The sequence below is a fragment of the Mauremys mutica genome, chromosome 2 (assembly GCF_020497125.1).
Source record: "Mauremys mutica isolate MM-2020 ecotype Southern chromosome 2, ASM2049712v1, whole genome shotgun sequence".
Lineage (NCBI taxonomy): Eukaryota > Metazoa > Chordata > Testudines > Geoemydidae > Mauremys > Mauremys mutica.
This window is the reverse complement of record NC_059073.1, coordinates 299,458,441-299,478,298: the sequence shown is the minus strand read 5'-3', so window position 1 is coordinate 299,478,298 and position 19,858 is coordinate 299,458,441. Positions and strand designations below refer to the sequence as shown.

Below are 19,858 nucleotides of genomic sequence, written 5' to 3'. Positions count from 1 at the left end.
CAAGTGTTTTAAATAAGAAGTTATAATTATAGCATCTGCAAAGTTCTGAAAATGTCAAAGTGAGTGCGAAGTTGGCTTGGTGTTCCTTTTATGCAGACTGTCGCAGAGGTTAACATCTCAGAGTTTCTGTTATGTGCTGGTGACGTGCGCTTGTTCTCTCTATGTTAACAAGCCTTCCTTTCCATGGCTTGTTCAAGCTGTTGCTGTATCAAAACCCAGGGGCCGGATCCAGAGCTGGTATAAATTGACATCACTCCATTTAAGTCAAGGGAGATGTGTTGTTTTACACCAGCTGAGGAGCTGGCCTCACATCCGTAGGTGGCGTGTGTTTAATATTTCAATAGAGGTTATTATTTGTCATCTCCACTATGTCTATTATTAATACTGCTTTACAAGGCTGCTTTACTCTTGTTTGGGGGGTGGGGGAGAAACTCTCTACAAAGCTTTTTCTTTTCCTTTGCAGTTTTGTATGGAGTTGAACCAGCCGACTCTGCCAAACATCCGCAAATGGAAGGGCCCTAGAGGATGCTGGAAGGGTGTTGTTTCCGAGAAACCCTCAGGCGAGCTACATAAGGTACATTAATCCCCAAAGCTTGACCTTTTACTTCATTTTGTTTTGCTCAAGCCAAGGACATATTTTTAATTTGGGCCAAAGCATTCTGCAATTTTTTTGCAGCTGCGGCCGGGGGGGGGGGGGGGGGGGGGCAAGGTTTGCAATTCTCTTCTGTTTTGAGCTGACTCATCTGTGGTATTTGATTTTACTTTTGTTATTGATTTTTTCAAAGAGTGATTTTTCTTTCTGTGTAGCCAGGAATCAAGGAAAAAATATATATTTAAAAAAGAAGAGTGTGTGGCAAAGGCCACACAATAGGATAAGAAGATAGTCCTGCAGTCTGCATGCTGAAATACTGAAGTACTTCCCGAGTACTGTTCTGCTAGTCAGCTAACCTTGTTCCATGATAAAATGTTGGCTGGAAGTTGGTAATGTTTTCAGTTTTCTTAGTTTGCAAATTAAGACCTCACAGGGAATCTGTTGAGTGATCTTTTGTCTTCTGGAAAAGTCGCTTACGTTCTGTGTTCCAGAAACTGTATCTTGCATATATTTAAAGTACACTGTGGGCACTATTTAAAAAAAATAAACACAGGACTGCAGTGTTACTTTTACTGCAGCACTTCCTATATTTAGAGTGTATATTGCAGCGAAATATTTATCCTGTAATGTAATAACAATTATTTATTGGCACCCACCGCTGTTGAAAATATACAAAATATATTTACACTGAGCTAGATTCTGCAAGCCTTCCTGAGGCTAAGGTAGTGCCTTACTCTTTGAGAAGCTGTCTCATTTATTCCAGTGAGACTACTGAGGAGTAAAGTACTCTTCAGCATGCCAGGATCTGGTCTGTTGTTGTTAAATATGATAATTTGCATGACTCTTATAATTGTATAGTTCTGCACCCATCATGTCATGAAGATGAGACATGTCCCCATGGAAGGAAATGAATTGTTTGTGGTTGTACAAGGGGATTATTTTCAGTCTATTCTGGGTATTGTTTTTATGAAACAGATGGCAACGGTTGTGTCCCATTAAAAACCTCATTACAGTACTGAAAAAAGAACCCACAGCTTCATTTTTCTCCTCCACATATGAATCATGTTACTGTTCAAGTTTGTTCATGGCTTGTTGTGACAGTTGTTGGGTGCTGTTATGGTTTTGAAGTGGAAGCTAAAGGAAAAAAAGAAGCATTTCCTTTACAAATTAGACACAGCTACTGGGACTAATTGAAAAGCCACATAAGCAACATAAGAAATGTATTCTAGCAATCACTGGAAACATGTTGATGCTTTTTAATAGGGCTGGCAAGCGATTACAAAATTAATCGTGATTAATCACGCTGTTAAACAATAATAGGATACCATTTATTTAAATATTTTTGATGTTTTCTACATTTTCAAATATATTGATTTCAACTATAACACAGAATACAAAGTGTACAATGCTCACCTTACATTTATTTTTATTACAAATATTTGCACTGTAAAAAACAAAAGAAATTGTATTTTTCAAATAACTTCATACAAATACTGTAGTGCACTCTCTGCGATGAACGTGCAACTTACAAATATAGATTTTTTTTTTGTGGTTACATAACTGCACTCAAAAAACAAAACAATGTAAAACTTTAGCGCCTACAAGTCCACTCAGTCCTACTTCTTGTTCAGCCAATTGCTCAGAGAAGCAAGCTTGTTTACGTTTGCAGGAGATAATGCTGCCGCTTCTTGTTTATAATGTCACATGAAAGTGAGAACAGGCATTCGCATGGCACTGTTGTAGTCAATGTCTCAAGATATTTACGTGCCAAATGTGGTAAAGATTCATATGTCCCTTCATGCTTCAACCACCATACCAGAGGACATGTCCATGCTGATGATGGGTTCTGCTCGATAAAGATTCAAATAGTGTGGACCACATGTTCATTTTCATCATCTGAGTCAGATGCCACCAGCAGAAGGTTGATTTTCTTTTCTGGTGGTTTGGGGTCTGTAGTTTCTGCTTCATAGTGTTGCTCTTCCAAGACTTCTGAAAGCATGCTCCACACCTCATCCCTCTCAGATTTTCGAAGGCACTTCAGATTCTTAAATCTTGAGTTGAGTGCTGTAGCTATCTTTAGAAATCTCACATTGGTACCTTCTTTGCATTTTGTCAAATCTGCAGTGAAAGTGTTCTTAAAATGAACAACATGTGCTGGGTCATCATCCAAGACTGCTATAACATGAAATATATGGCAGAATGCAGCTAAAACAGAGCAGGAGACATACAATTCTCCCCCAAGGAGTTCAGTCACAGATTTAATTAACACATTTTTTTTAACAAATATCATCAGTATAGAAGCGCGTCCTCTGTAATGGTGGCCAAAGCATGAAGGGGCATATGACTGTTTAGCATATCTGGCACCTAAATACCTTGCAATGCTGGCTATAAAAGTGCCGTGTAAATGCCTGTTCTCACTTTCAGTTGACATAAATAAGAAGCGGGCAGCATTGTCTCCTGTAAATGTAAACAAACTTGTTTGTCTTAACGATTGGCTGAACATGAAGTAGGACTGAATGGACTTGTAGGCTCTAAAGTTTGACATTGTTTTGTTTTTGAATGCAAATAAATAAATCTACATTTGTAAGTTGCACTTTCACAATAAAGAGGTTGCATTACAGTACTTGTGTGAAGTGAATTGAAAAATGCTATTTCTTTTATCATTTTTACAGTGAAATATGTGTAATCAAAATAATATAAAATGAGCACTGTACACAGGGCCGGCTCCAGGGTTTTTGCCACCCCAAGCAGCTCAAAAAAAAAAAAAAAGCCGCGATTGTGATCTGCAGGAGCTCTACTGCCGCCGCTTCAGAATTTGGCAGCAGGTCCTTCAATCCAAGACAGAGTGAGGGACCCGCCGCCGAAGAGCCGGACGTGCCGCTCGTTCCCCGTGGCCGCCCCAAGCACCTGCTTGCTGGGCTGGTGCCAGGAGCCAGCCCTGACTGTACACTATATTTTGTGTTGTAACAAGAAATCAATATATTTGAAAAGGTAGAAGAACATGCTAAAATATTGAATAAATTTCAATTGGTATCCTATTGTTTAACAGTGCTATTAAAACTGCGATTAAATGTGATTAACTCAAAAAAATTAATCGCGTGAGTTAACTGCAATTAATTGACAGCCTTACGGTTTAAGTTTTAATGTGAATACGTAACAGTACCTATTTGGGTGCACAATAAGCTAATCCATTTCAAGGTATTTTTATTCCTTGGATGGAAAATGCCATTTCTACTCTCTGTTGCTAGATTCACCACAGCGTTTAATGGGGTGGGAAATAGGAAACCAAAGAGTTATGCGAGTATTCATTTGCTTGTTTTAAGAACACCGTGTAGCTGCACCTGAGAGAAAGCATGGTCTTGTTAATACACTGTGCTATGACTTAGGACAACTGGGTTCATTTCCCAGGTCTGTGAGATATCCTTTGTGACCTTGGCCAGGTGAAGGCGATTTACTTTCTATGCCTTAGCTCCCTTTCTGTAAAATGGGGATTAGGGGTGGGAAAGGAATAATTACTCTTTCTCCCCAGCCTCTGACTGTTTGTGCATCTAGCACAGAGGTAGGCAATCTATGGCACGTGTGCCGAAGGCGGCATACAAGCTGATTTTCAGTGGCACTCACACTGCCCAGGTCCTGGAGGGCTCTGCATTTTAACTTAATTTTAAATGAAGCTTCTTAAACATTTAAAACAACGTATTTACTTCACATACAACAATAGTTTAGTTATATATTATAGACTTATAGAAAGAGACCTTCTTAAAATGTTAAAATTAGAAATTATTACTGTCACGCGAAACCTTAAATTAGAGTGAATAAATGAAGACTCAGCACACCACTTCTGAAAGGTTGCCGACCCCTGATCTAGCACAATAGAACCCTGAACTCTGGGCACTGCTATAATAATTATAATTAATAATATGTAGGATAAAGTGCAATTGGTGATTGAGTCAAGGAGGTCTCTGACTTTTACTGGTGTTGTGAACCATTAAAATCTAGCTCAGAGTGGATTAGTTAGGTCAACTTAAAATTTCTAAGAATTACCGTATATACTCGATCATAAGCCGGTTTGTTTATAAGCTGACACTCCTCCCCCCCAAGATGGGTAAGTAAAAATGGAAATTTTTTATAACCTGTTCATAAGCTGACCCTATAATTCAGGAGTCAGCAAACGTTGGCTCCTGGGCCATCAGGATAAGCTGCTGGTGGGCCGAGATGATTTGTTTACCTCGAGCGTCTGCAGGCACGGAGGTAAACCTAAGTTATCAAAGTGTCCCGGTGAGCCAGCTGCTTACCCTGATGGGCTGGGACAGCAACTGGTGGGGAAATTTTTTTGGGGGGGAGAAGCTGGGAGTCAGGGGAGTAACCCCTGTGACCACCCCCCACCCCTAGCCCGGGACCCCCACACTCTCCCCATCCCATCCCTTCCCATAGGGCCGGTGCAAGGAAGTTGAAGTTTCGCGCCCTAGGCGAAACTTCCACCTTGCGCCAGCCCCCCCCAGCTAACCCCGCCCCCCGTGGCAGCTAACCCAGCCCCCCACCCAGGGATCCCCCTCCGCAGCAGCTAGCCCCCGCCCGCCCCTTCCCGCCCCCCCCCCCCACGGCAGCTAACCCCACCTGGGGAGACTCCCCTCCTATCCCCCCGCAGCAGCTCACCTCGCCCAGGGAGACTCCCCTCCTATCCCCCCGCAGCAGCTAACTGCGCCAGGGGAGACTCGTGGCAGCTAACCCCGCCTGGGGAGCCCGCCCCAATTCACCTCGGCTCCACTTCCTCCGCTGAGCACGCCGGCGCTGCTCTAATTCTCCTCCCCTCCCAGGCTTGCAGCGCCGATTGGAGGAGAATTAGAGTGGGGACTGTGTGCTCAGCGGAGGAGGCAGAGTGGAGGTGATCTGGGGCGGGGAGCGGTTCCCCTGTGCACCCCCCCCCCATTACTGTAGGCGGCCCTCCCCGGAACCCCCCAGCTCACTTCCACTCCACCTCCTCGCCTGAGTGGGCTTTTAGGCGCCCCCAACCACTAGGCGCCCTAGGCAGCCGCCTAGTTTGCCTAAATGGTTGCACCGGCCCTGCCTTCCCACCTTATCTGGGGAGGGCCAGGGGAGGATGTCTCTGGCCTGGCTGGAGCTGCTCCAGTGGGCCAGACCGGTCGGCGCGGCTGCAGCATGTTCCAGCGGGCTGGGCTGGGTGGCACAGCCACAGCGTGCTCCCGGCGGGCCGGGCAGCGCGGCCACAACCTACTCTGGGGGGCGGGGCCAAGCGGCACGGCTGCAGCCTGCTCTGGGGGGTGGGGCCGAGCGGCACGGCTGCAGCCTGCCAGCCCCGGAGCTGCAGCTGCTTCAGAGGCTGGGGGGAGACCAGCGTGATCAGAAGTGGAGAGACTCTGGCCCTGCCTCTTCCCTTCTGTGCTGTGCTGCCTCTCCTTGCTCCCTCTGTTGGGGGGAGGGGCTATGTCCCACCTCTCCCTCTCTATACCCATTCAGAAGCTGATCCCCGTCTCTGGTGCTTCCCTTTTTTACTAAAAAATATTCATACTTATGAGCGAGTATATATGGTATGTTCTAGAGCCTCCATCCTGCTAAGGGTCCTTGCTCCTGCACAGAGTCTCATTGGCTTTGATGGGACTCCCATCCCTATGATGGGATGCCGATCACCTTTGTGGCATTGTGATCTATTATAGCATCTTAAAAATTAGACCAATCGAATACAAAATATAGAAGTGGTGTAAAGTTCCCCCCGTTACCCTTCCAAAAAATTACATATTCACTGTCTTTCTATTCCTGGGCCAAATCCAGAAGTCTTTTCTCTGCTTTTACTTCTGCCAAACTCCCACTGAAGTCAATGGGAGTTTTAACTGAGTAAAGACTGATTGATTAATGACCATTAAGAACCCTGTTTCACAGGTGCAAAGAAGTTAAATGACCTGCACAAATCACAGAGGAAGTCTATGGCCAAACTAGGAATAAAAACTGTATTCGCTGACTTCTGCTGTGGTGTGCATTATCAAGAAGCAAATCTGACTATGCTACTGAGCCACTAGCTATACCAAGACATACATCCCATCTCTTAGCTTATTTAGTGGCTCAGGAACATAGTAAGATTTGAGCATTCTGTGCACACACAATGCAATAACATAGGCTAGCCATACGTTGTGTGGTATCTTTAGCACAAACTGCATCCCAAGACATTTTACAGTGTTTAATAATACAAAATAGTGGATGGGGAGACCCATGCTCCCACACAACCCTTTCATTTGACACAGGCACCTTCCATTGCGTTTGGTTTCTCAGCCCTTCAAATACTGATTTCTGGCTGTGAGTGTAATGAGGTAGTCTGAAGCCAGAGAATGGAGAGAACAGAGGAGAGCTGTTTTTTCCCTCCTCATCTTACTTATTGATATGGAACAATAGTCTTGTGCCAGATGAAATAGTTGTGGTACTATTTTAAAGGTTTAAGCAGTGTTTAACTGAGCTAGCAAAGAATTTTAGTTAATCCTAATGTCTGCTTACAAAGCCTATGGAAATATAGCACAGTGGATGCTGCTTTTTTATTGCAGCCGGGAATGGAAAGCCATTTCTACGACTGGCTGTAGCAAGGATTCATTTGGAAGGAGGTGTTTAAAAAGGGTCAGGGAGAGCCAGAGGGGTGTGTGCGTGTGAGAAAGAGAGACAGACAGACAGTAGTGACCCCAGCAAGAGCTCCTGGAGATATTATATCTAAATCAGAGTCGTCTCCTAGAATACCCAGCGAACCGATCTCAGAGTTGCCCATACTATACCCTTTGAAAGGATGCATCTTACACTGCTACCAGCCCATATCGCATGCAGCCGTATTACCAGTGGAATAGTTGAGGAGGTTTATTAAATTCAGAGACTGTTGACTAAATGTAGCAGTGCTGTACGTTACATGGGCCTCAGTTGGCCAGAAGACAGGTACAAGCGGCTGTAAGTAGTGCAAAGCTGTGTAAATTCAGCCCTTGGTGTAAGCAGTTTTCGCTGAGGTCAGTGGAAGTTGTGACTGAAGTGCCTTGCCACATCTGGGCTGAATTTGGCCATGGAACATTCTTTTTAGGGTGTTGTGGGCATAAATTCAAGTGACCGGGTAGAGGAGCTGTTTTACTCTCACATTCTACTGTTTGTAGCTTTGCTCTTCCTCCTCCTCCTCGCCTGGCGTGTGTGGCAAGTTAAACTCATTCTGTGCCTCCACTGGATGCTAAATCAGCACAAGTTGCCCCGCATTGCCATGTGTCTCATGTTTTCTGAACAGCTTATGCCGCCGTTGATACTACTGAGCTTGAACCATAGACGCTGGTGGGAGTGACACGCTCCAGGCTGCGTTGGGCTGAGTATAGCCCTGTGTGCGAGTCATGGAATGATGAAGGGAACGGTGTCACAATGTTTCCGCTTTCGTTACCAGCTTTTTCCCTTTTTAATTGTAGGGTGTCGAATATTCTGGCTTCCTCTGGGACACGACGGCTGGCATCGAGCTGAAGGATGCCTCCTCCCAGGAAAACGCACACACTAATGGCAATGGGAAACACGCCTACCCTCACCCTTACCTTGCACATTTCAAGGTAGTGGCATCGTGTTGAGTTTACCTTTTTAATTATGCTTCTGTAAAAACGTTGTAGATGGAAAATCTAAAGGAGCAACATTTCCTTTCTAGTGACTAAAAGTTGCCTGGCCTTTAATGGAGGCCAATACATTGACCTGTTGTATCATAAGCAAAGCAGCTTACTCTGACTGTGGTAAGGCATTAGCGGGCCTTATCCCTCTGTACTGAAGAGGTGAGAGCAAACGCCCTTCTGCTCCCATGGACGGGGGGTAACAACAATCAGCAGATCTCAGCAGCATGGAGGATGGTGTGGAATAGGCATGCTGACTCTCTGCTATGCTCCACTTCTTTATCAACCCAGGGGGAGCACCTCCACTCCCACTCCGCAGGCTATGCATGGTAGGAAGGGAAGGTATGGGGGGGCTCTGTATATGGCAGTGTCCTTTTTAAACTCCATGGGAAATGTTGATATAAATCTATGCTAATCTTGTTCCACCTTCACCTTTGAGGGTGGGGCAGGTCCAGTAGAAACGACCACAGGACCAGTGTAATTATGCCATAAACTCTGGAAGGGGTATGGGAAGCAATGCGGAAGCACAGCGGCTCCAGTAGTCCTGAGATCTGTAGTCTGAGCTCCCCAATGCCTGCAGGGGGCGGGTCAGGCTCAAATCTTTCCCTTAGTGGAGAAATGTAAAGTCAGTTCCACCAGTGAGACCTTACAAAGTTTCTAAGCTTTCACTGGCACAGCCCCTTTAGGAGTGTCAATAACTCTAGAAGCGTTGTCTGTCTGTCTGAAATGGGGTTCTGGCCTGTGTGTGTGTGTGTGAACACAGGAGACCAAGTGTCAACTTGATGCACCTGCCTTCACATAAAATAAACAGGGGTACAGAGGGATCATGGTTTGTGACTAGGATGCCTTTGATAATATTTTAAATGATTTCTAATATGTACAAAAAAGGTCAAAATTAGGGAAATTTAGGGATACTACTGCTTGCTTTTTACACACACCAGATGGTGATCTGAGTACCAGCTGCTAAGTACGTGTGCGCTAGGCAGAGAGACCAATGAACAGTTTTCTTCAAGGAGTTGCATTCCCTGTTTGGTCTCTGTGACATTTTAGTACTGGTCACAATACGAGATAATTAATATGTGTAATAACTGAACAAAGCTGGCATTAAGTGTATTTTCAGTAGTAACGTGTGTTGGGTTGGTACACAAAGTAAAGAAGCTTATTGCTTATGAAAAGCCGCTTGCTTCCCAAGGCCTGAAAGGCTAGAACTATATTGGAACTAGAGCTGCAGAATGTCTGCCCTATTTTTAAAAGAAAAAAATAAATCATACCCTCATCCAGGTAACCAGTCCCAAATGCTAAATACATGTGCTCTAGGTGGTAGTGACCGCATGAAAAGCTTATGCCTTTGTGAACCATCCTGATTCTTTCTTTCTTATGTTGTTTGCTCCTTTTTAGATTGGAATGAATGATCTAACACTGGTTAACCTTCATCTGGCCCTGTCACCATTAGCAGGAGAGAATACAGAGAAGAATCATGATAGCCACAAATTAGCAGCCTTTGCACAGACTCTGCAAGAAACACTGAAAGGTATGACATTTTTATCCAAGGATATGCACACAGGTTAGCTTATCTAATACAACTAATCTAAAACTAAGGTCCACAAACACCCACATCAACTTTATATTCTCACCATCCCCATTTCAGTTTAAAAGTTCTAAAGTATTTCCACCCCATGAGTTTCTCAGTATGACTTAAGGCATAAGCTCCTTGGAACTAGGACTGTCTTATTGTGCTGGGCAAATTGTTGATCCTTAACAATTACTGATAGTTAACAAGGGGCCTGATTCACTTTACACTGGTTTCCCATTGATTTATATGGAATTATTCCTGATTGTTAGCAAAGCACTATTAATAGAACATCAGGATTGGAAGGGACCTCAGGAGGTCATCTAGTCCAACCTCCTGCTCAAAGCAGGACCAATCCCCACACAGATTTTTGCCCCAGATCCCTAAATAGCCCCCCTCAAGGATTGAACTCACAACCCTGGGTTTAGCAGGCCAATGCTCAAACCACTGAGCTATCCCTGCCCCCCCCCAAGAAATCAATTCTCCCTGCTAGCAAACAATCCACCCAAAGCCACTGGTAGCACGAGGGGGAGGACCCAAGCTATGCATCAACCTCCCATTTTAGAGTTTACTCTCACTACCCTAGTATAGCACTTTCCATGTGAAGTAAGCTGGGGAAGCTACACAGGTAATAGAAACCAGTGTTCCAGGTAAGACTTGAACTCATAACCCCAGTAGTATTCCCCTTTGCACTAACCAGTTGCACCACTGCAGGTGCTTGATGCTAATGGAATACTCACATGCTAAAGTGTTTTGCTGAAATGGGGCTTATGTGAGATCAGAATCAGGGCTAGATTGTATACACTTTGGAAAAAAACAGTGCATCTCTCAAATCATTTGTTGTACATTTAAAAAGAAGAAGAAAGCCAAATCCTAAATTGTTGTAAATTCAGAGTACCGTATATACTCGTTCATAAGCCGAATTCTTTTAGTAAAAAAGGGAAGCACCAGAGAAGGGGGTTGGCTTATGAATGGGTATAGAGAGGGAGAGGTGGGACACAGCCCCTCCCCCCAACAGAGGGAGCAAGGAGAGGCAGCACAGCACAGAAGGGAAGAGGCGGGGCCAGAGTCTCTTCGCCTCTGGCCACGCTGCTCTCCCCCCAGCCTCCGAAGCAGTTGCAGCTCCGGGGCTGGCAGGCTGCAGCCGTGCCGCTCGGCCCCGCCCCCCAGAGCAGGCTGTGGCCGCGCCGCCCGGGCACCGGGGCACTCTGTAGCCGTGCGGCCTGGCCCAGCCCGCTGGACATGCTGCAGCCGCACTGCCTGGTCTGGCCCACTGGAGCAGGCTGCAGCCGTGTTGCCCAGCCTGCCAGTGCAGCTTCAGCCGGGCCAGAGATATCCTGCCCTGGCCCTCCCCAGATAAGGTGGGAAGGGATGGGATGGGGAGAGCGTGGGGGCCCGGGCTAGGGGTGGGGTCATGTGGGGGGTAGTCACAGGGGTTACTCCCCTGACTCCCAGCTTCTCCCCCCCCCCCACAAAAAATTTCCCCACCAGTTGCTGTCCCGGCCCGTCAGGGTAAGCAGCTGGCGTGCCGGGACACTTTGTTTACTTAGGTTTACCTCTGTGCCTGCGGACATTCGAGGTAAACAAACCATCTCGGCCCACCAGCAGCTTATCCTGATGGCCCGGGAGCCAAAGTTTGCTGACCCCTGAATTATAGGGTCAGCTTATGAACGGGTTATAAAAATTTTCCATTTTTACTTATCCATCTTGAGGGGTCGGCTTATAAAGGAACTGGCTTATATACGGTATATAAGGTAATTCCACTGACAGCATGTAAATCAGAGTAGATTTTGGCACTGAATATGTAATTTAATAAAGAGAAGCTTGATTCTGTCCCACTTCTGATAACCTGCCTGCTTCCTGTCTGGGTACTTGTAGGTTGGGCTCAAACAGTTTCTTATGAGGCTAAGCAGTGATTTTCCAGTACTTATTGTTTTTGATATTAGGGCTCCTTACAGGGATAAGGAAAGTGAGCATGTTGTTTACTGTTTAACAAAGACCAAACAGTTACAAGGTTACGTATGTGATGATTTTCAGTTTGGCCCAGTTTTCCAAGGTCAGTTACGTGAAAAGTTCAGAATCAATACCAATCTCCTATTCCAGGAGAGGTGTGGGTAGTTTTTATGCACACTCTCTTGTTTTCCTTTGAGGTGCAAGATGTCAGTCAATGTTTTTAAATCATACTGTGTTAAGTATTTGTTCATATAACTTGAAATTTGAAAGGATTCTTTAAAGAAAAGGATCCTTTATGTAACCCATATGGGCCAAATTCAGACCTGGCATAACAAGATACAGCTTTATTGAAGCCAATAGAGTTGCACCCACTTACTCTGAGTCTGAATTTAGGTCATCTTGTTTAGAGTTTCAGTTTAGTTCTGTTTTCACTTATTTTAACCCGGGTTTAATATAAGAATGGCCATGCTGTGTCAGACCAAAGGTCCTTCTGGTTTGGAGCATTACAGAGGAATGGTACTGCTGGGGTGTGTTCAGTTTTTCACCTAAAGCAGGAATTCAGACTCTTTGTCCTGTGTGAAGACTGTCATGTATCTTCTCCAAACGTACAGCACACAGGTCCTCATTCACGAAGGAATTTAAGCACAAGCATAACTTTGAGCCTAACCCGGGCTGAATTCAGTCCCACTGAAGTCAATGAGATGGCTCATGTGCCCTATTTCCTTCCTTTTATCAGATCATAATATGTGGATAGTAAAGACAGGATTTCACCGGGATACTCAAGTCTGTCACTTAGTTTATGAGTTAAAATGAAGTAAAGTGGGACTTTAAGGAAAAGTTTTCTGCTTTCAGACTCCTTTTGTGAACAAATGGCAGGTTTGTCGTCTTGCACACGTGTGACGTGGTACCTGTGCACTGGAGGAAGCTAGTTATTAAGCATATCTCCCTCATGCAGCACCCTGGGTCCTCAGGAGCAATAGAGTGTCCTTGTTCCTCCCTCATCAGTGACCCTATGGTCTTAGGCCAGTGAGTCCTGGATTCTTTGTGCTCTTCCCTCCGGGAGCGATTGAGAAGTGTCTCTCCTACAGCCCCATGCACCCAACTCCCTTTTTTCCTCTCAAACACTGTGCCTGTCTCGGTCCAGTGCACAAGTCTGCGTGGTCCCACCCATATACAAGCCATCCTGGGCCAGCAGTTGGTTGTCCTAATATGTCAGTCAGGCTCCATGCCCAGTAACTCCCCCTCTCCCTTGCTGGCCAAGCCCCCACAGGCTGTCCATGTATTGCGCGCCCAGTTTAGACAGATCTTTGAGGTTCTGGGAGGGTCCTTCTTTCTGGAACCTCCTCATAGGTTCCCTGCTCCGTGTCATGCTCTTCTCATGATCAGGCCATCACTTCCTTCAAGATGAGGTCAGGTCTTACCCTAGCACGTGGTGGAAAATCTATTTAATTGCTATGGGACTGATCCAAAGCTCACTGAAGTCAATGGAAAGATTACCATTGAGTTAGGTGGACTTTGGATCAGGCCCTGTGAGACTGCTGGAAGGAAATGAGGGCGTCACAATTCTCTGAGAGAAAACAGCGTTCAACACTGCTTATTATCTAGTAGGAGATGGTGATTTATCTTTCTTTGACTATCATTGCAAGGGCTCTAGACATGCCTTCACTAATCACTTTGGCATACAGATGATCAAATAAAGAAATTGGGGAGGGGAGTAGAGCATTGATAAGGGTCTTCTTGCCCTGAAATTGCAATGTACAGAGGTTTTTTGCATTTCAATACTGTGGCTATCAGGTAGGCTAAGAAAGTGTTCTTCTCCACTGCCATAAAGTCAGCCAAGTAAAGCTCAGGGAAACTGTTCCGAGTAGTGGACAGCTTAATGAATCTGCTTTGTCTCTGTTTGGAAACAGAACAAAGTGGAATCTTTCTCACTAGGAAGACTTTTCCATCTATTTAATTAAGATCACTTTGATCTGGATGATTCTGGCTATGGTAACATGAGAACCCAGAAAACTGGACAAGCATGCCATCATCTCAAAGCTGAGTGCCACCTGATCTTGCCAGCTGAGATTCTGGAAGTGCAAGGCTCAGACTTGTGATAGGGACCTTTGTTACTCACAAATAGTGAAAACTGTACTGGTGAGGGGCTGTTTGGAGTCCACTTTTTATGAAGGTTACTAATACCTCCTTTTGGGGAGAAAAAATGTACTAGATTCTCTCAACTGTTAGCTTTTTGCTCAGGAAGCCATCACCGGACGATAGCAATCTTGCCAATTACGGCTCAGTCTCAAAACGTCTTTTCTTGAAGAGAGTGATTGGGAAAGTTGCAGCAAGATGCTTCTGGGATCCTTGTGCTCCTTTTCAGTCTAGTTTCCAGCAGGGATGTTGTGATTGCGTTAGTTGTCTTGGCCAGTAACTTTGGCCAAAGGCTGCATCTCTAGGTGGATTCTTTTAGCTATTTCAGCAGTTTTTGATATCCTTGCCCAAGAGCAATTGTAAACCTCATATAAGACTGGAGAGAGGTGCTTTTGATGACTCTGTTCTTCCTCTCTAAAAAGGGGAAGGATGGTCCAGTGATTAGAGGTAATTAGCATGCTCTGCCACCTACTTCACTGCAACACTGTAACATCATGACCCAATGTCATCTCATTCATTTCCCTGCTCTTACCAAGACTGGGATCTTAGTTGGTTGTGGGACAGACATGCGAAACTCAGGACTGATGGATACCATCCTGTGCATCTTAGTGCACGAAAAGTGGTACCCAACCAGATTGGATATAGGCTGCAAGGTGGGAATAAAAAGGATTTAAAATTTAAAAGGATGCCTTCAAGCATTTGTTTCATAAGATGTTAAAATGGTGTTTTCTATTTGTAGTAATGAGTTAGAAGCATGAAAGTAAACCGATTACTTCCAGAGTGGTTCTGACCTCATCCATCAGGCAGGCATTGATTTCCCTCGTAATTCTAATGGAGCTGAAAATAGAATGATTTTTTCTTTTAAAGGGAGGAGGCACTGTCACAAACACTCTGCAGAGTAACTACTGAATATCATGTGGTTTGTGATACTCTTAGAAGATTGAAAATAATGGTGGTTTCTTGGTTTCATTATTTTTAATCAGGTAAAGGTTGATCCTACCACGCTCTTTCTTATGGGGCAGCTCGGTTTTGCAGTGGAGTACCTTTTCCCCTTCTAAAGCATAAGCAGAAAGATGAATGCAGTGTAGCTGTAGCTGTGTCAGTCCCCGGATATTAGAGAGACGAGGTGGGGGAGGCAGTATTTTATACTGGACCAACATCTGTTCATGAGAGAGCTTGTCAACTGCTTGTCTCTCTCACCAACAGAAGTTGGTCCAGTAAGCAAAAAGATAGCAGGGAAGAGATGAACAGGGTTTGTTGTTTAATTTAAGCTCCCTCTGCTGGCTGACTGCCTCTACAGCAACAGAACATAATTGTAACCAATTAGACCAGGGGCCTTCAGACCTAGGGGAGAGTTCAGCTACTGGTTAGAGCTGGATCTAGGGTGGGCACGGTCCAGAAAACAAGCCGAGGGTCAGTACAGGAGGGGCAGAAGCCAAATGCCACAGCCTGAGGGTAAACCAGAGTTTGTAAGCCAGAGGCAGAGCCAAGGACCAGTACCAGAGAGACTGAAGCCGAATCCAGAACCAGAGGGTCAATCAGAGCAGTAAGCCAGAGACAGAGCCTGGGATTGAAGCCAGAGGAGAGCAGGGGCTGGAACAAGGGCAAGCACAGCTGCAGACGTGGTGCACATTGAGCAGCCGCTGATCTGCTGTGGGAACCAGGCTTATAAGCAGAGTTGCGAAACCAGCAGCCAGTCGGGGATGTGGCCACTCTGTCAATCCCAAGGCAGGGCCGGTGCAACCATTTAGGCGACCTAGGCGGTCACCTAGGGTGCTGGCATTTGGGGGGCACCATTGTCTTCGGCAGTGACCACGGCCGGATCTTCGGCCGCCCCGGTTGCCGCCGGCAGTTAGGCGGAGGGAACTCGGGCAGGGGAGCGCGGGGAGGGCCGCCTGCAGCAAGTCAGGGGGGCGGGGGCGGCACGCAGGGGAACTCCCCACCCCAGCTCACCCCTGCCCCGCCTCCTCCCCGAGCACGCCGTGGCCGCTTCACTTCTCCCGCCTCCCAGACTTGCGGAGCCTAAGCTGATTGGCGCCGCAAGCCTGGGAGGGGGGAAGTGAAGCAGCCACGGCGTGCTCGGGGAAGAGGCGGTGCAAGGTGGAAGTTTTGCCTAGGGCGCGAAACATCCTTGTACCAGCCCTGTCCCAAGGCAGTACAATGGGCTCCCTGGCTGCCTAGCAGTGAAATTAGTCAGGGAGCAGGCCAGTATCTGGACCTAGCTGATCTGGTCTGTGACAATAGTTGTAGGATGGTACATCAATAGCAGATATTTGAAATAAACTCATTCTCCAAGAGTGGCAAATTCTAACAAACACACATATTTATAATGTGCACGATATTCTCTATCAGATTTTCTGAGGTCAAATTTCTGGCTATTTTAGCACACTTGTGTCCTTTTTAGCAGTTTACTCATAGTCATTCACCAGGTTATAATGCAATGACTTCTTTGGTTGGATACCAGCATCATTGAGGTCATCACCACAGCCCTGGTAGTGGTCTGAGTTAGGTATCAGAGGAGTCTTTTATCAAGGGATGGAAGAGACACAAATATCTAGAGACTGATTCTCTTCTTACATTAGCATACATCAAGGATATCTTCAGTGATAGCCTTGGAGCTACAGTGGTGTCAAAGCAGCAGGATATTTCAGGAATGGGGATGAGGTTTAAAAATAAAATATTTGGAATCTAGACAATTTTCCACATATATTTAAGGTGAGATTTTTAAAGGAGCCTAAAGAAGTTGAGCGCGTAACATCCTTAGTTCCTTTCCATAATCTCAACCTTAGACAAACTCTGAGGCATCTCAAAGTTCCACAAAATCCATTGAATCACATAGGCAAATAAATACAAGTTTCATTTCTTCTGTAGATTTATAGAGTCCTGGATTGTGAATTTCAAGGGGCCGTGACTGCTGCTTCTGCCACCAGTCTCACAGGCTGCTACACCTGGTGGTTTTTAAAAATTTCTTAAATCTACAATTTTAGAATGAATGTCCTGTGTTTTTCTGGCACTGATCCATCCTTGAGGAAAACAAACCCTTCTTTGTATTTTCAAAAAAATGTCTTGTTGGCAAAACTGTAAAAGGACAGCATCAGGGCATATTTGGCCCAAAATGTAGATCTTGTTTAAAACAAAACAAAACAACAAACAAGCAAACAAAACCCTCCCACCTTTTACAATGCTTAAGATTCCTAAGATCTACAAGATCAGACTTACCACCACTTGGTGGTAGGGTCAGTCTGTCATTGTGTACAAATGGATAGTTCCCCAGACATAGTTGTGATGAGGGAAATTCAAAAAGGAAACAAGCAGCATAAATTGTGCAATGTATATTGGATTTCCAGATTCTTTTTATGAATTATAATAATCCGCGTGGCTATTAGTAAGATAGGTAAGCTAATGTGTGTGTTCACAATAGAAGATTTTTAACCCTATCATGTCATGTTAAAAAAACAAACAGCGCTATGCAAAGTAAATTCAGCATCGCTACTAGTGATTGCATTTCTTTTCCCACATCCCATATTTAATCACTGATTTTTTTTCTCTGTTCTTTTCTTGTCCTTTTAATTTTTCTAGGAGAAAAAGATGTGATCATTTTAGGAGATTTTAACCAAGCCCCAGACAGCAGTGACCTCGATCTTTTGAGAAAAGAAAAGTTCCATCACCTGGTCCCTGCAAATACATTTACAAACATCAGCACAAAGAATCCTCAGGGATCTAAGTCGCTGGAGAACATCTGGATCAGTCGAAGCCTGAAAAAGGTCTTCACAGGTAAAATGTCTCTACCAGCGGAAACAATGTTTGAAAACACCTTCTTTATATGACCCCTTCTAGACTGGCATCTTGACTCACCCATGGATAGTGTTACCTCAGCAGCAGCCCCATTGATGTCAGTCGGAGGGAGATTCCGCTTGTGCATAAGCGTTTGCAGAATTGGGCCCTAGGTCTTATGTGAATTAAGCTTCTTTCCTCTGGCCCCTTTCCATACTAATCTTTGTCTCTGCAATTGTTCTACATACAGGTCACTGGGCTGTTGTGAGAGAAGGCCTTACAAATATATGGATCCCTGATAACTGGTCCTGGGGAGGAGTGGCTTCAGAACACTGCCCTGTATTAGCTGAATTTTACATGGAAAAGGACTGGAACAGAAAAGAGGTGACCCGAAATGGAAACGGGGTGACCGTGGAACGCAGTGACTCAAACATTAAACATGAACGATGATGAACTAGAGGTTGACAGGATCCAGTCAGAAGATCCCATCGCTTGAGGCTCAACTGTGAAGCAGAACTGCCTTCCCCCCCCCTCCATTTAGAAAGCATCAGCCTCTGCTTCTGATGATGTCTCTCCCCTACCCTCCCCCCCCCCACCCTCCCAGTGCCCCTCATGGGTGTTTTCGGGTATCTCACTGCAGCAGAGCGATTTGTAACTTTTTACGGACGCAACGGACGCTTTCACGCCTGGGGACTTGGAGGAGAATCATACAGAAAATAAAATGCACTTTTACTGCGGCACATTATCTCTGTTAAAACCCAGCGGAACAGGGCTTTTGTTGTTGTTGACGTTTTTAATTGATTCCTTGTAAAGTGAAGCAATAATGGAGACCATAAAAAGAGAAAAGAGACACCTTGGAAACTGTCAGTGATTTGTCGAGTATAGTTTAACACTTGCAAAAACTGCCATGACGTAACTTTTCTTTCCGACCAATACATGATCTGAACTGGGGATTACATAGGGCTAGTTTGAGTCCTTTGATCTCGGAGAGGCAAACGTATTCCCCAGTTCTCCCGTTGCTCTTGAAGGTGGAGAGTAATTTACTTCATCCTTTTTCAGATTCCAGCTTACTCCTCCTGTGCACCCAGCCAGCTACTCAAGCTGGCAATGAGTGGGCAGAGCCAAAGTTGCTGCTCCTCTCTGCCTCCTCGCTCACAGGGTAAAATATTGGTGGAGCAGCCCCTGCTTCCCAGCCTGCAGATGGAGCTGTAATCTGAGTAACCCTAGTCCGGCTGAGCAGAGAATTTGCGGTGGTTTTGGAGCCAATCTAGCCCATAGTATTTATCCATGAGTTTTTAACAAACAGCTGTCTCCATGGTGCAGTGGTGCACGTCAGTGGGCTGTGAATGCTAATGCTAACCAACATTCTCAGCCAGGACTAAATTAACATTCCTGAGAGAACTTTGAGTGCACACCAGCAGGGTCTACACAGGCCATTAGTTTGTGACACTTTGGTGCACATTAGAATTCACACCCCACTGAGACGCACTACCACCTCAGGTAGGCAAGCCCTTTTTCTTTCCTGAAAGCAGAGGGAATACAGTCCTAGAATTGTGAAGCTTAAGGCCAGAAGAGACCACAAGCTCATCTAATCTGATCTCCTGTATATCACAGGCCACTAATACCACCCAGCACCCACACACTAAACCCAACAACTGAAATTAGACCAGAGTATTACAGCCCACTAGAGACTGGACTGTTATGGGCTGCAGGCAGAGAACAGGAGGGACTGAGGTGCACCAATACCCAAGGCCACCACCGTCTTAGGGGAAATGATTAAATGAGGTCTGTCTGGACAGTCCTTTCTTGAACATGGTGTGAAGTGTGGGGCAGTGCTGGGGGAAGTTTGTTTCCCTTACCTGTCCTGTGGCGAGAGGACTTCAGTCAACAGGCTGTCAATCTAGTGGCTGGAGCCAAGCACTACATTTGCACATATGCACAATTCTCAAAGTAATTATTGAAAAGCAGGAGACATAAAGCCAACCAGGATATGAAAGAGCAAATCAGCATTTACCGAAGGAATGTGTTGAGTTTGAAAGGAGCCCTAGCCCTGCCAAATGGCCTGCTAAGGTGCACTCTGTTCTAGGCTCTAACAGATGATCCAGCACATTTTCACGATTCATGAAAAGAAAAGGTTTATAACATTGTGCTATGGAGAAAAAATAAATCACAGCTTTCTATCTGAGTGGTTTATTATCAGTGAGTGCTTAAAAGCAA

At 45.3% G+C, this 19,858-nt stretch overlaps 1 protein-coding gene across 1 annotated transcript; it reads left to right on the top strand.

Moving 5' to 3' along the window:
- The first annotated feature begins 467 nt into the window (after positions 1-467).
- LOC123365440 (endonuclease/exonuclease/phosphatase family domain-containing protein 1-like) lies at positions 468-19,826 on the top strand. Its single transcript, XM_045008299.1, has 5 exons — positions 468-574; positions 8,023-8,157; positions 9,607-9,739; positions 17,447-17,641; positions 17,892-19,826. Exons 1-5 carry the CDS (start codon positions 470-472, stop codon positions 18,089-18,091), a joined length of 768 nt encoding a protein of 255 aa, XP_044864234.1. The 5' UTR covers positions 468-469; the 3' UTR covers positions 18,092-19,826.
- Positions 19,827-19,858: the final 32 nt, after the last annotated feature.